This window comes from Meriones unguiculatus, chromosome 14, assembly GCF_030254825.1.
Source record: "Meriones unguiculatus strain TT.TT164.6M chromosome 14, Bangor_MerUng_6.1, whole genome shotgun sequence".
Lineage (NCBI taxonomy): Eukaryota > Metazoa > Chordata > Mammalia > Rodentia > Muridae > Meriones > Meriones unguiculatus.
The window spans coordinates 64,896,531-64,913,058 of NC_083361.1; the positions used below are offsets into that span (position 1 = coordinate 64,896,531).

The following is a 16,528-nucleotide window of genomic DNA, read 5'->3' on the forward strand; positions in this document are numbered from 1 at the left end:
AGATTCTTTCTTCCATCTCTTGTAGTCTGTTGGTTATGCTTACCTCTGTAGTTCCTGTTTTCTTCCCTAGATTCTTTTTTTCCATTATTTCTTCCATTTGTGTTTTCTTTAATTTTTCCAATTCTATCTTCAGGTCTTGAGTTGTTTTGTTTACTTCTTTCACCTGTCTGATTGTACTTTCCTGTTTTTCTTTTAGTTCCTTCAACTCTGTTTCTATCATTTCATTCAGTGTTTTAAGCATTTCCTTTCTAAAGGCCATAAACTGTTTGGCTGCAACTTCCTCTATTTCTTTACGGATGGCAATATTCTGTTTGAGTTTATCTTCCTCTATGTCTTTACGAATCTTATTTGTTTCCTCTGTTATCATCTTCATGAGCATACTTGTTAGGTCATCTTCTTGGATTTCAGTTATGGTGGGGTGTCCAGGGCTACTTGCCCCTGGGTAACTGGGTTCTGGAGATGCCATATTGCTCTGTCTTTTGTTGCTTGAGCTTTTATGCTGGCCTCTACCCATTGTGTTATCTTAGGTGTTTGGGGTTATTTTCTGGTGGTTCCTGGGGATCCTGGGAAACACATTATTCTTTAAGGATGGTTACTATTTGGATACAAGTTGGGAGTGCCCGAAGGAGTCGGTGGGTAGTGTATGTATGAATCACTCATTATAAGAATAGGCAGTAAAGATGCCCCCTCCACCTATGCACAGTCAACAGGAAGGGCTCAGGATGCAGTTCAGTTGGTAGAATACTAGCTGGCATGCATGAAGCCTTGGCTTGATCACAGACATTGAATAACCAAGCTGAGAATAGCGGACCAAACCTAAAATCTTAGCACTCAAGAAGTAGAAGCAGGATGTTAATTATTCAAAGCCATCACTGACTGTGGTGAGTTCAGGGCCACTGTAACCTAGCTGAGACTTTGCCTCAAAAACAAACAAATACACAGAACATTCAAAGCTACTATAAAATAATGAGCTTCCATTTTGGCCAGACATCTTAGCTCCATGACTTTTGTTATAATTACAGATCTAAAATGAGAGCTAATGTGATTTGCATTTTGAGTGGTTTCTTGGGATGCAGGTATCTCAAGGTAAAATTGCAACATCTGGATATTTGGGTATCCTAAAGTAACACACTTTCTGCAGACAAACTCTATTATAAATAACATTGTTTAAACTGTTTAAACTCAAATATATGGAAGACTGGAGGGGGACGCAGCATGGTCAATAGACTGCAAGCCCAGCTTGAATCCCTGATTTTGATCCCCAGAATGTCATAAACTAAGATAGTGACCCATGCACTCATGAGGCAAGGCAAGAGGACCAGAGATTTAAGGTCCTCCTTCGCTACCTAGAAAATTTGAGGACACTACGGAATACATGAGACCTTATGAGAGAGAGAGACAGAGAGAGAGAGAGAGAGACAGGCAGACAGAGACACAGAAACAGAGACACAGAGAGATAGACAGAGACACACAGAGAAAGAGACACACACACACAGAGACAGACAGAGAGAGAAACTGTGGAGGACTAGTTGTATCATACTACCTGTGTGAACAGGAAGTAAGTGATTTTTTTTTTCTATAAAAGTTTGCCATTTTCAGTGTGGAAGAATAGCACTGATCACTACTTATTCTCCCCGTAAGTAAAGCGAGACTTCAAACTCTATTTGAGAGATGACCCCTTTTCAGAAATTACAGGCTCTGAATGTCTTGTCAGCCCATCATCACTGTCCATCTGCTAATTCTCTGCACATCGAAGCGGCAGCTGTCATTGCAGAAACACTACAGTAGATAATAAGATGGGGTACATTTTCATCTTCGCATGCTTAAAACAAATCCCCGCGAAGAGCAGCAGCAGCTCCTCTGACTACAGGGATCTCGGGTGTCATTAACATAAAATGCCAAACGGATTTGCAGATTGGGAGCAAATGGATTTGCTTTAAAAGAAAAAAGCTCTCAAGGTAGGTGTAGTACACATTGTGGTCCTTGGCAGTCGCTGAGCTGTAGGAACTATCAAAGCCATAGGCACACACAGAGATACCTCCAAATAACAGTCACACATCCAGGTCTGAATATAAATGCAAGAATACATGCTTCTCAAAGCTGCACAGCTGAGCTATGCCACTGGGATGGTTCATTTTCTTTATCCCAGAAAGCAGCCACCAAACAAAACTTTCCCTAAACTAACAGCTTCCCAACTTCTATATTGCTTTCCCTGTCACAGCTTTTCTCCACATGCAGCTCACAGATAATCCTGTATGTCTTCCCCTCCCTTAGTCCTGGCTAGTAGCCTGAAGAGTAATCAGCAATTCCCTTTGTAATCTTTTTTTGATTAATTCCTTTCTGTTCCATTTCATTGCCTCTACCATGAAGTGTGCTTAAATCAAATGAACTTCAAAGTGGATCACTACTCCATCTTTGTGGTCCCTGGCCAGGGTTCTTCTTTTTTCAATTCACCCTGCATATTGGTTCCTGACTGTTCTTCATAGGTAGTATTGTTTGCATGAGACCAGGAAAAATGGACATGGTGATAATTGTGCTGTGCATCTTTGACCATTGCAGAGGTGAATGAAGATATAGATATATAGTCACATGTGGGTGTGGATGTAACTGGGGATATAGTCCCACAGGAACACATAGATATAGGATTATGCAGCTAGATTTCCATTAAAACACAGATGATCCCTATCGTTTCATTTGATCTTCAAAATAGCCCTGGAGTACAGCATGGTTTGGTGGTGCATGATGACAATACCCAATGATGATGACCTTGAACATGTTGACTCTAAATGAGTTCCTCAAATCCCATACCTAATGACAGAACCAGGAGCTGGAACTATGTGCTCTTAACCAACACTTGGGTGGTTTCTAGTTGCAATCCAAAACTTCATTTTCTCTACTTTTAAGAACTATAGTACAGAATTGTGTTTCTTCTGCAGGTAACCTATGAGCGTTTCCACGTAGATGTTGACCCTGAATTTGGTCTCCATGGAGCTGAGGGAAAAAAACAGGGAGAGAGAATCACAGAATTGTTGGCTACTAGTTATATAACAATACATGCATTTTTGTTTACATAAACAGGAATGCCTTGAAAGCACCTCACCTCATTTTATCACAGTCAATGTTACAGAAAGAATAATGCCTGTACTGTTGACAAGAATCCAGGTCAAGGCAAGAAAAATTGCAGAGCAGTTAAAGTATCCTCAGACTTTTTGGATCCCTTGAATTGAGAATAAAAACCTAATTGAAATGAAGCAAATATGCCAAGATCAAGTCTGCCATGCTTTATCTTTCCACTGCTATTGGCATTAAAAACCCCATATATATGTATAGATATATATGCTGGCTATAATCTGTTGCTTTGTAGCCAATGAGCCAAAGATAACCTTGGACTTTTGATCTTCTTGCCTTTATGTCATTAGGGTTGAGATTATAGGCATGTATTGTCACACCTGCCTTATGCAGTGCTGGGGATTGAACCTAGGATTTCTTGCATTGGTAAGCACTGTTACCAAGTTAGTTACACCCCCATTTTCTCAAGTCAAAATATTTTCTGTCAAAATCAGGCTGAATTAATGATTTAATATTTTCAATTTCTAGTGAGCTTTACGAGAGAGATTACAAACAACTTGAAACTAATATCTAAAGATGATTTCAGAATATGGAGATTTAAATTTTGTGAAAAAGAGCTTGAGCTATTTCATCTCCAAGTTTTGTTTGAAAATAAGGCAGTGTTTCCAAAACAGAAGATATGTCTGCTTCTATATTTAAATGTCAGAGCAAAAATTTGTTCTGTATTGTTTACTGAATACCAATTCTGACAATTTTTCTTTGTGAATTTTATACAGGAGTTCAGTATTTACATCATATTCATCCCATCCTCTCCCCTCCCTGCTTCTCCTGTTTTCTCCTATATGACATTTCAAACTCATAACTTCTCTTTATTATTTTTGTTACACACTTAAACACAAGCACACATGTACACAAGCACACACATGAATCCTACTGAAGTCCATTTAGTGTTGCTCATATGTACTAGTGTTTAGTACTGACCACTTGAGATTGGTTAAATTGTCAAGGGCCTTGCCTGACTAACTGATTCTCCCTCTGTTATTACCTATAGATTAACTATAGCCCTTTATCTAGGGATGGAGTCTTGTGATATTGCACCCTCCCCATCCAAGCAGACTTGCTGACAAGTATCATTATACACTCTTATGTGGTTGGCTAAGAAAGTTCCTTTTAGAATTTTGATGGTACCAAATATTTTTCTGGCTTCTCCAAGTTAACCCCACTTCTTCCAGTCTAATGAGAACAAAATAAATTAGAAAAATAGTAATGCAAATGGTTCTGTATGAACTCTGGTTAAGCATGCAACCAAAAGGGCTAGGGTTCTTTAGCTTGGGATTTCATGAAATTTGATGGGAGGGGGCAGGACTGATTTGCTGAAAGTTAAGTAGGTGGGAATAGATGGATATGGGAACCTTGGTCAAAGGAGCATCAGGCACACTTGTTCAGAAGCAACTTAGTAGCTTCATTGTGGTGGATATTGAAAGGGCACTAGTGGGAAAGGATTTAGTAGTGGTATTTATGGTGTTGGAGGTTTTGTGTTGGCCCCCTCAATTTGTGCCATCTTTCTGGTTCACCATGTAGGATAAAACCACCAGGTGAATGTCCTATGGATCTGCCGCTTCTGATAAACTTTCCGGTTGTCTTGGGCTCATAGGATGACTCTACCTGGAAGCTCTGTCTCTTGGTCAAGAAGTTGAGTAACCTTTGAAACCAACGTGTTAGCTTTGATTATGAGCATCTCCAGGAACATATAATCTTGTACCCATTCTAATCCTGGTAGTTTTCAAGGATTACCCGTACCTAAAGAAGGAATGGAAGGGCTAGAGGCAAAGAAACTAGAGTGCAAAGCCTTTAGTTATGTATCTTGGGTCACTTATGTAGTTGTTTTAGGCTTCAGTTTCTTCACTGACGTCCAATAATATTGAGTTTCATAACATTTTTGGGCCAACTAGAAATATTTTATTTCACCATATCCAGTGTGCTATCTTGAGCTCAAATATTGGAGCTCAGTATTTATTTGTAGAACTTAAGAACCTGAAGAGTCATACATTGAATTTCTCTTTTCTTTTTTTTTAATACAGTGGGAAACCATATTTTCCAAACTTTGCCTTAAAACACTATCAACCCAGTATTAAGCTGAGTGAAGTTTCTAGTTCCTCCAGCAGCTGCAAATAACTAGGGCACCCCATACTCCTACAGGACAGATCTGCAGCTTCCTGGACATCTGGAGCTGGTAGCAACTGGGCAGAAGTCAGAGGGAAGTTGGATTCATTAGTTTGTTTGTCTGCTTGGGTTTTATTTTATGAAGCTTTTTTTTTCGGTCTAAATGGGTGTTTCTTTGCTTCTTGTTTCTTCCTGCAGTCACAGATGCTCACTGAGTGGAGAGGATCTCAATAGACAGTGGCTCATTCCTCAAGCTCATCTCCAGCCAACCATCTACCATACCAAAGGTCTCCTCCACTACCTGAGCAGTATTGGCAAGGGACCTGTGGTGAGTCCCTTCATTTTTGCACTATTATGAGGTTTCTATTACTTTGCAGGAGGCAGCCCATCAACTGCCCGGGCAAGAAAAATAAACAAAGGGGGGAAAAAAACATAGGTGGGAAACTTCAGCAGGAAGTTTATTATTACGGTTGCTGTATCACATTACCACAAAGTGGATGGATAAACCAACAGAATTCTCCACATCAATTTTCTTAAGGCTCACAGTCTAAAATGAAAAAGTTGGCAAGCTGTTCTGATACTATTGGCTTTAGAAAAATCCCTCCTTCTCCTGCACTGTGGCTATCAGCAGTGCTCAGCGGTTTTGGCTTATGGCGACCCATTTGACTCAACGCTTCCGTCTTCACAGGACCATCTGAGCGTGGTGTCTTGTCTAATGGTCCCCACTTTCCTCTTCTAAGGACATTGGTAATCGGAGTCTGAATTCAAGTTGTTCAGTCTGACTTTAGCATTCTTCTACATGTTAAGATGCTCACTCTGTACAAGATCATATTTCCAGGCCCCAGGGATTAGAACGCCAACATGTATTTTATGAAGACACAGTTCACCTTGCAATAGGTTCAGAACAATGGTTCAGTGCTCATTTGGTGAAGACTGGAAATTTTTTCTAGTTTTAGTCCTTACGTTACTTAACTAGAAAAAATAATAGACTCATACATTTTCCAAGACAATGCTAGCACAGCTCTCGGTTGTCTCATACATAGAATTTCCTCTTTAGTCCCAGGTACTGTGTAACTGATGCCAGACCAGCAATTTGAAAAAGAAAATGGCAGCAGAGTGGCCTATGGGAACGCTCATGTGCTGTCTACCAACTGTGAGCAGATCCATCTGCAGAAATGTGGGGACAAATGTCCACATATAGAGCTTAACTAAAAGTGAAGAAATGTCACAATGAGCAACTCTATCATAACCCACACTCTAAAGCTTCTACTCTGTGATTGAAAGAGTGGCATGTTTCAATCACAGTCCTGGGCAGGTGTGTAAGAGTATAACGTAGATTCATAACCAGATTTTAAGAGATCAACAGATGAAGTGCTTTTCCTAAGACCGTTCAAGCATATGCAGTAGAACAGAGATTCAGTTCAGTTGTGATTTGATGCTGAGGTACAGCCTCCCTTTGTGACTTACTCTTTGAGTATGTTCAGGGTCTGACCTCCGTGTTCAGGGATTGTTCTGTACTCATGGAACTCAAAATAACTAGCATTTATAGGCTATTATGGTAAAGGAAACTTTAAATTTGACACTTGTAAAAGGCATACTTATAATATTCTCTTTCCATAGATGCCAACTCTCTGGCAACAGTGTAACTACCAGTCAGGAAAGTTCACACAGACTTGGTGTTAAGGGTATTTTTTGTTCTAATTCTCTTATTTGTAATTATATTTATCTGGTATACTGTGGAGCTCAATACATGCATATGGTTAAAAAAATGATCAAGTGAGAGTGCATAATATTCCCATCTTCTTAAACACTAAATATAATATGCAGTAATAGAAAGACAAATACTCCAAGTTCCTGTTTATTTGTAGATGTTTAAACTATTTGTTTCAATATAGAATAGTGGTTACTACCAAGTGACAGAGGAAGAAGAGGAAAAGATGGAGGGAGTTTGGATAATAGACCCAAATCATAGCAGTATTGAAGCAGTCAGCTCTAGTGTTCCTCATCGCAGTGGACTGAATGAGAATCCACAAAAGCGTACCTATTTTAGAAAATCAGAGGCTCCAAACATAACATAAAAATTAAGGTACGAATATGTTAATAACCATGATTTGATCACTGCATGATGCATATGTATATTGAAATATCACAGGATACCCAAGTACGTTCAGATAAAATTTTCTGAGGGTGGTCAGCCATGTAGCCGTGAGATACTTCCCATGGCTATGCCTTCCCTCCATATCCATCATCCTCCAGCAGTCAAACTCACACCTCCAGCAAAACTCACACTACTAGCATTGACCGTCTGGCACTGTCCAAATCCCCAAGCAACGAAAGACACTCTTGTCCAGCAGAAAATATCTCAAGGGTTTAAAGGGTTTTCTCCCAGGGCCCATAGACAGACAGACCTTTCTTTAACACCTGCTAAATTCCATTGCTGAGTCAACTTCTCTTTTGCAGATAGAACGACAGGTGCCCCCACCCCAAGAGTCTAAATTCAGTACTGGTCCAAATGTACAACAGGTGTTGCTGTCATCCCTGCTTCACCAAAGGAGGCAGTGTGATGGCTCCTGGTGATGGTCTTCAACAAGCTTTACACAACAAGGCTCCAATCTCGTGGTTGAAAACTGGAGAAAGGATGTTTTTTTCTGTGTGGGAGGCTTTCGCCTCCAGGAGAAGAGAGTGATTTAGAATAGAAGAACCCCATATCTAATACACATTTAAACACATGCACATATTAAGCCCACAACAGAACAGGATTTCTTTCTGCTCTGACAATCTCTAATTGAAGAGCAGAGCATTTATTTTAAAGCGTGACAGGTGAAAGGCTTGTTTAAAAGTATAAATAAACATTAATTAGCTATAAACATGACAGCCGCAGACTTGTTTCCTGCTGGGACCATCTGAGAGGTGGGTGAGGAACAGCTGAGTACTAAATGCTAGTCACAGTGTTACAGAGCTCCCGAACGGGCTGAATGCCACCTTTTAGTTACCTGCAGGTCTATCTTTAACCCACCACCCTCCAGCAGCTGCGTCACTGCCATCCACTTGTATGGGTCATGTCCTGACAGCGAAGTCTCTGTATCCACACTGATTTTTAAGTTCCGTGGGTGGAGATTAATGTCGACTCTGCCCAATTTCCGGTTCTTGTGAAAATGTTTTGGAAGGACTAAGGAAACCCTCTGTGATAACTGGGAAGATACATCTGTTACAGTTGCCGCTCAGGTACTTGACTCTTGGGTGAATTAAGGTGACTTGGAAGGACCAATGAGATGTGAAGCAGAGATGGAAATCATTGTCCTGATTCTTCTGAGGACTGCCGGAAGAGCAGGCAATGCCTCTCACTTCTTCATTTCCTGCATACATTCACCTTACCACCCCTTTGGATAGCCATTTCTCTATTTGTACATTAATTTTTACTGTGACATTGTAATGATCTGATCGTGGTAGGGACTAGGAATGCCAAACCAATATACGTATTTTATTTCTTACTTTTAAAAGCTATTTTAATAATCATACATGTAGATAGTGTGTTTTGAAAAAAAATTACAGCCCCATTCCCTCTTCCCTAATTTGTCTTTTATTTTTTAATTAATTAATTTTATTTTTTAATATTTATTCACTTTATATCCAGATTTTAGACCCCTCTCTCTTCTCCTACAGTCCCTCTCTCACTCCCCCTTTCTCCTTAACCCTCTTCCCTATTTCATTGAGAGAGGAGTACTCTTTCCCTAGCCTATCAAGTCTCACCAGGACTGCCTGGATCCTCTTCCTCTGTGAGCTCGCTAGGTTGCCATGCCAGGGGGAAGTGGGATTTTTCCTTCCAATGCCATATGCTTTAAAAATAAATTAATAGCCACAAAAATCCACTTACTGTTGACTGTATGTGTATGTGTGTGTGACCATCTACTGGCTCACGGGTAAGATCTCAGGACCTGCATTCATATTGAAAGGTGATTATTTCTTAACCAGCAACCATCAGTTGTCAATAGTTCCTTAGATATGGTGGTACCTCATGAGCCCTTCCCCCACCCATTTTCCAGTGATCCTCCCAGCCTTGAAGGGAGAGGACATGATATAGATGTACCATTTAGAACTTAATACTTCACCATTTTAGTTTCTGCACACTGGCTGGCTGTAGATCTCGGTATTAATAACCGTTTATTTTAGAAAGAAGCCTCTGTGATGAGGGTGGAGGGATGCACTTATCTATGGGTACAAAGAACAGAACTCAGGGGCGGTTTCTTACTGTGTCTATTTAGCAAAATAAAAGAAAAAAAATGCCTTTTGCTTTAGGTTCACATTGGACTGATGTAAGGGTAATTAGTTCCTTTATTTTTAACTTAATTTAATTTTTTTATATATTTATTTATTACAATTTATTCACTTTGTATCCCCACTGCAACGCCCTCTCTCATCTCCTCCAAATCTCACCTACCAGCCCTCTTCTCCCCCTATGTCCTTTTCCTAGTCCCTTGCTAGGGGAGGTCCTCTTCCCCTTCTATCAGGTCTCTTCAAGGCTGGCTGCATCATCTTCCTCTGTTGTGCTGGTTTTTAAATGCTATTTTATTTGGGATATTTTTGTCTCTACCTCCTGCCCACCAATCCTTTAACTCAAGGTAAGAGAGAGAAGGTTAGTAGGGAGAGGGGGTGCAGACCTCTTCGCTTCTCCTGGCTGTTTAGGGTTGATGGATTCTTTTGGGGGCTATACCAGTCTCCTTCAACAGCAAACACAGCAAGCAGTCTCCTCTGTTATCTCCTCCAAGCCACTGTGCCATGTGTCACTCCAAATTGCCACACTGTCCATCTCTGGTCTCTCCAAACTGCCACAGTTTCTCTTTCTGGACCCACACTTATATCCCTCAGAGTCCTAGACCACACCCCCTCTTTGTGCTGTGCGAGGCAGGCCATTACCAGCTGGCAAAGACCATGCTCTGCAAGACACAACTATCAGCTGTTGCCAAACTAATACCCGAACTAAAATCCTACATTTGGGATTAAAACAAATATATATATATATATTTACATAACATAACTGAGTTCTTAAAGAAACCAAAGCTTCCATTGCAAAACAATGTGACACAAAGTAATAAGATTGGTAACAAAGGTATGTATAAAGCTTTTCTATGATGTCTGGGATGCAGATGAAGAGTTGAGTCAAAATTATGGAAGGGCTCAGTATTGATGCCACTTCAACTATGCTTGAGGAACGCTCCTGAGGTCTTACAGACCTGGAAGGGTGAAAGTCAAGTCAAGAAAGGCAGCTTTGCCAAAGCCTAACAAAAGGCAATAAAAATGCTGTTTAGAAGTCATGAAGGCTTGGCCAGAGAGAAAGCATACCAGCAGGGAAACCCAATGAACCAAAGTCCACGAATTGGCTGTTAAGAGGCTTTGACTTGCTTCCTGCTTGTGAAGATCTTTGTAAGTGCCAAGAGACCCTTGACCCCAGGGACAGTCCAGCACAGCATCAGCAGTAGAAGAAAGCTCTTGCGCTACAGCCAGGTCATGAGAAACCAGGCAAACAGTCTCTGATGAGCTGCCATGTTGCAGCTGGCCTGGCCCTTGGACTGCTGCCAAGAGCTGCGGCTTCAGGATTAGGAGAGGTATCGACTCAGGTCCTCATGGCTCTTGCTATGTGAGTGCATGTTGATAAAGGGATTTCAGGGCTCTTTGAAGAGCTCATTGATTTCCATTTACAACTCACACAAGCTGGCTGCTTTTTGACAGGGAACAGGACGTGTGTGTGTGTGTGTGTGTGTGTGTGTGTGTGTGTGTGTGTGTTTTCTTACTCAAGAGAGCAAAGGAATAAGAGTTTTCTCCATGGGGGTTATATTTGAATCCCCCATTATATGTGTTTAGAAAAAAGGTCAAGAAAGAGAAGGAGAAAGATAGAATGGGGGAAATTTACCTCAAACTATTGCTACTATAATTGGGAGAGGAAAATATAATGCCCATACAGGTGCTGGAAAAAAAGTCATTTAAATTCTGTATTCTTTTATTTAGAATTGTTCCTTGCTAATAGGATAAAGGTGGTACATTGCTTCATGGCTGTTGAGAAGCTATGCTTTGATATCCACTTTTCCTGACACAGATAACTTACATATAAATTGCCAATGTTTCTTAGATAAACTTAGATTGAAAACCCAAGGGTTCTTTTCATGTCTCTCTTATCGGTGCCTTCCATGTATGTTTTAAGTATCATGGGGTAGGAGATATTAAGGGTCCTTTGTATGCCACAAGTAGGGCCAGCTAGATTTCCCAAACAGATTGGAACTTTTTATACTTTTTCATGAGATGGAATGAGGGGGAAATAGGAAGAAGGTCCTAAATCACTGTTTCTGTTGAGATTTCCTGAGTGTTTTTGCTGTGAGCTGGTAGAAATGGCAGGGGGTTGAGGGAGGGGATGAATGTGATAAACATTGTGAGGATATGGGACAGTTGGATGAGTTTTTCTTAAAGTTGTTCTCTGAGAAAGGGCCAAAAGTCAATGCAGAGGCTTCACATGAAGTTGGGTAAGTGGCAGGGGAATGAGGGTCTTTATTTTTTTTTTCAGATGTCCAAAAGATTGTCCTAAGACAGTTTCTCTTGTGAGTAGATAAAGATTATAGTAATAGTGGACAGGTTCTAGCACATAAAGTGTGGCTTGCACAGTCAGCTTCTGGGGTTAAAATCACCGCCAATTCTCAGAAGTCAGGAAGCTGAGGCAAACCTACGGTAAGGCTTCCTATGCTAAAAGTATAATCATATGATGGGCAAGCTTTCATAACTCTAATGTGCTAAAAATCTTACCCAGACAACTTGGAAACCAGTTGTAAGTAAAAAAAAAAAAAAAAAAAAGACTAGTCAGGGTCTACCTTCTCATAGAGAAAGAAGTTTGCTAACCTGGCTTTCCTGGTGGGCACATGATAAAGACAGATAGCACAGCAAGGCCTCACTCTGACTGAGTACTTGAAAGGGCTGTGTTTCAAGGTGGCATGGGAGCAAAGGATTCCCTCCCTTCAACATATATAAATGGAGAACAGGAACCATTTTCAGCCTTGAATCATGTGCCTGGAGCTCTGTGAAGAATTCTGTCTTGGTGTCAAGCTTACTGCTCAGGGACAGCCAAACAATGATGGAGAGTAGGAAACAGTTAACACAAGATATTAGAAATTCAGTCTCATTACATTGTTTTCACTGGTGGATCCACTATTTCTAAATATTTGATTGCAGAAAACATTTAGAGCCAGATTGATCAGAGTTTGAGATGCAGTATGTCTCCTTTTATTTTTTATTTATTTATTTTTTCAATGCAGTTTATTCAGGAACCTTGAACAATCCTCGGACCCTGGGGAAAGCCAGCCCACAGCTTAAATAGCCTCTGGGTAGCCAACCCAGGCGTGCCACGTGGGCAATGCAGATAGGTCCACATACATGGAAGCAAGCCAGATCCTCAGCCTTAGCCAAATGTGGAATTGTTCGTGACAGAGAGCACTCACCATCGGGAAGGTGGAAGGCGGAAACCAGCTCCATCTTTAAGGCATAGCATTCCGCAGCTCTCTACAGTTCCCCCTTTTTGTTTTAGACGCATCAGGCAAGAGTAGAGGTCTGATCTCTGATATTAGAAATAAATTGGGACTTTGTACCGATGTTCATTTAGGTGTCATCCACCCAAAGAGCATCAGACCCGTCCAATACCTTTTTCTCAGAGGCGGGACCTGGGGCATCAACCCGCATGCAATCAGACATGCTCTTCTCTGGGTCGTATGTCTCCTTTTATATGGGTGTCCAAGGGCAAGATGCTTAACCTCCTGTGACATTAGAAGTGGTATGGCTACATCTTTCTTAGGAAACATTCATGCTAATTGTGGATAAGTACAGCATTTTAAAATGGCAATTGGCCCATGTCAGACATTCTAATAGTTATAAGGCATTAAATTATTGAGTTAATGGTAGACATTCAATACAAAAGAAACTTAAATATTGAATGGGATATTTTGGGTTACTTTGTATGAATTTCTAAATGTAATTGGAAAGGAAAACCTTTATGTTGTCCAGGGTTGATCTCATCCATCATTGGATGTCACGTGCAAGTTATATAACATGTTACCTGTAGAGAGAGTACAAACACTGATAGCCATGAATTTTGCATCAAAAGATTCTACCACTGTAGATTGAAATATTACAGAAAAAGAGCTATGCTGATCATTGCAAATTTTGTTTTCCTGTCATTGTTACCTAAAAAGTGAATAGCAATATATACCATGTTATAACTATACAGCATCTATGATGTATTAGGTATTTTAGGTAGCATAAAGATTATGCAAAGTATTTGGGAGAGAGTATGTAACTTATATGCAAACATAATGCTGTTTGCATAAGGGACTCAATTATTTATGGATTTTGGCGTCTGTGAGGGCACTGGAAACAGATGCTTCGTAGATACTTGGAGAAAACTATATAGTAGCAAGAACTGTATCTGGGATATGCAATCTTGTAAACTGGGCTCTTGCAAGGTAATTGCACATGTCACCAATATAATTTCCCTTATGGAGATATTTATTATTCTCAGAAACGTGGGCTGAATGCTGCCTGCCCAATACTATGTACAAGTGGAATCTCTAGGGCTTGGTGAGCCTTGGTTGGTTTAATTGGAAGTGTTGCTCTTTGGGGATTCCATCACATTCTCCAGAACTTGCCTTCTCCCATATCCAGTCTTGCTTTCATTTTCCTGTGGCAATTGTATAAATAATGCATAGGCCTCATTGCTGAGAAGCAGCAATGAGACCCAGATGTCAGGATCAGAAAACATAGCAGCTCAAAGCTGGCAAAGCAGAGCAGTAAACACAATCAGACCTAGGTGAGCCACAGGGAGCAGGGGAAACACTCAGGAAAGTGTTTGAACAGGGCTAACCTCATGAAGATGGAGGTCCAATTAGCTGGCAGAGAAATAGGAACTGGGGCAAGGGAGGGAAAAAAGATGGGGAAAGAGTGTGCAGAGCATAGCAATGTGACCCTGATCAACTTCTTTTCTGTAGAAGGAATGGCAGAACTCACATTTTCATGAATTAAATTAACCTTGCAATTAGGCTCAGACAAAATTCACTGTCAGAAGTCCTAGGAAGAGACATAAGGACTAGAACCATAATCCAAAGCACACCATTTACTTGGATGAAGAAGAAACTAAGACCTCAAATGAGGATTCAGTTTATCCAAAGGTCAGAAGCCAAAACAAAGCATGCTAGCTCAAGCAAAACTAAACAAAACTGTATGGAGACTTTAAATGCCTATCTATTTCTGTATTTATTCATTAGAGAATAGTAAGACCATTGCCTACTAATTTAAGCCCTAAAGTCAGGTATAATCACTAACTTCATTCTCACTGCATCTTGAAATTCACTTACTCTCTAAGTACTGTATATTTTACCTCCTTACAAATATTTATTTCTTTATTGTTTATTTTATTTTTATTAATTACAGTGTATTCAATTTTTATCCCAGCTATAGCCCCCTCCCCCATTCCCTTCCAATCCCACCTTCCCTACCTCTTCTTCTACTATGCCCCTCCCCCAGTCCAATGGTATGGGAGGAGGACCTCCCCTTCCATCTGACCCTAATCTATCAAATTTCATCAGGACTGGGTGCATTGTCTTTCTCTGTGGCCTGGTAAGACTGCTCCTCCCTCAGGTGGAGGTGTTCAAAGAGCCAGCCCATGAGTTCATGTCAAAGACAGTCCCTGGTCCTATTACTGGGACACCCTCTTGGACACTGAGCTTCCACGGGCTACATCTGTGCAGGGGTACTAGGTTATCTCCATGCATGGTCCTTGTTTGGAGTATCAGTCTCATAAAAGACCCCTCTACCCATATTTTTTTTTATTCTGTTGCTCTCCTTATAGAGTTCTTGTCCCCTCCAGGTCTTTCTATATTCTCCTTTTTTCATAAGATTCCCTGCACTCTGCGCAAAGTTTGGCTATGAGTCTCAGCATATGTATTGATACCCTGCTGGGTAGAGTCTTTCAGAGGCACCCACAATGGTATAGAGGTTGGAGAACAATATTCTGGAGGTGGTTCTTTCCTCTCATCATGTGGGTTTCTGAGATAGAACTTAGGTCCTCAGGCATGCCTTTCAAGTGCTTTGCTAGGGCTGGAGAGATGGCTCAAAGGTTAAGAGCACTGGCTGTTCTACCAAAGGTCCAGAGTTCAATTCCCAGCACTCACATGGTGGCTCAAGTGCTTTGCTTACTTAACCATCCTACCAGACCAAACTATACACTTTTCTCTGTTGACTTCAGCCACGCCCTTGCCATGACTCTTGCTTAGTTTTTTTCCTGTGATCCAGTCTTAAATGCTCAACCTTTGGATGTGACTTCGCTTTTCCACCTGGCTCAAATAATTTAAAGCCTCCTTCACCACCTCCAGGAAAACATCTAGTTATCCTTCAATAGTATATAAATGCACTAATAACCACCCTACTAACCATGCCTGTGGCTTCCTCAAATCCATTCCTTATTCACTTCCTGATTATTCTGAACTACTAAAATTCTTCAAATGCATAGCTAACTCATCTCCATTTTCGCTTGGTAAAATCCATCTAAGGTTATAACATTTCTTTGTGGCTTGTAGGACCACCGGATTGTAGTCCTCCTGTGGTGCTACTCTTTGGAATTGGCATGCAAGACATTGAGTGTCATTTCTAGATGTATGAAATATGGTTTTAGGTGGATTTCCAGAGAATTAAGCTTGTCCTTGCTTTAGCTTTTTCCTCTGGCTACCATGTTTGTTCATTTGGGGAATCATTCCCTCAAAATAGCTTCTGAATGAAACAACAGATAAAAGAAATAAATCTGTACACTGAGACAAATTTGAACTCAAATACTTACTCACATATTCAATAATTGAAACTTGAGCAAGTTATTCATTTAAAATTCAGTGTTCTTATATAAAATGGTGACAATAATGCCTACTTCATCATGAGATATTCATTGTTATAACTTTATAATAACATTTGCAAGTTTTTAGCACAAGACTATACAATTAAATGTTTTATAACATCCATTTTGTATAATTTTTTTAACATGACAGCTGGTCTCATTAAGTATTGGATAAATTAACTATTTATTGTTGCTGTGGAGGGCAACACTGAGCCATGTTAAATTTTTAATTTTTCCTGCCATATAACAGACATGCAGATTTTTTTTCTGAATAAATTGATGAATGAGATAGGGCTGTTGATTAATCTTTGAATGTGTGGTCTCTAAACTGGGCACACTCAGTACTATTCTGGCAAATAATGTTACTGCAAGAAAACACGAAGT

The 16,528-nt window shown here is 40.4% G+C and overlaps 1 protein-coding gene across 7 annotated transcripts in view; it reads left to right on the forward strand.

Moving 5' to 3' along the window:
• Agbl1 (AGBL carboxypeptidase 1) overlaps positions 1 to 16,528 on the forward strand; it is an 887,605-nt gene that overhangs the window by 390,689 nt on the left and 480,388 nt on the right. For all 7 annotated transcript variants that reach the window (XM_060367383.1, XM_060367384.1, XM_060367380.1 and 4 more), the window contains exon 18: positions 5,431 to 5,560. In XM_060367383.1, the coding sequence (XP_060223366.1) occupies positions 5,431 to 5,560 (130 nt within the window). The remainder of the gene's footprint in view (positions 1 to 5,430; positions 5,561 to 16,528) is intronic.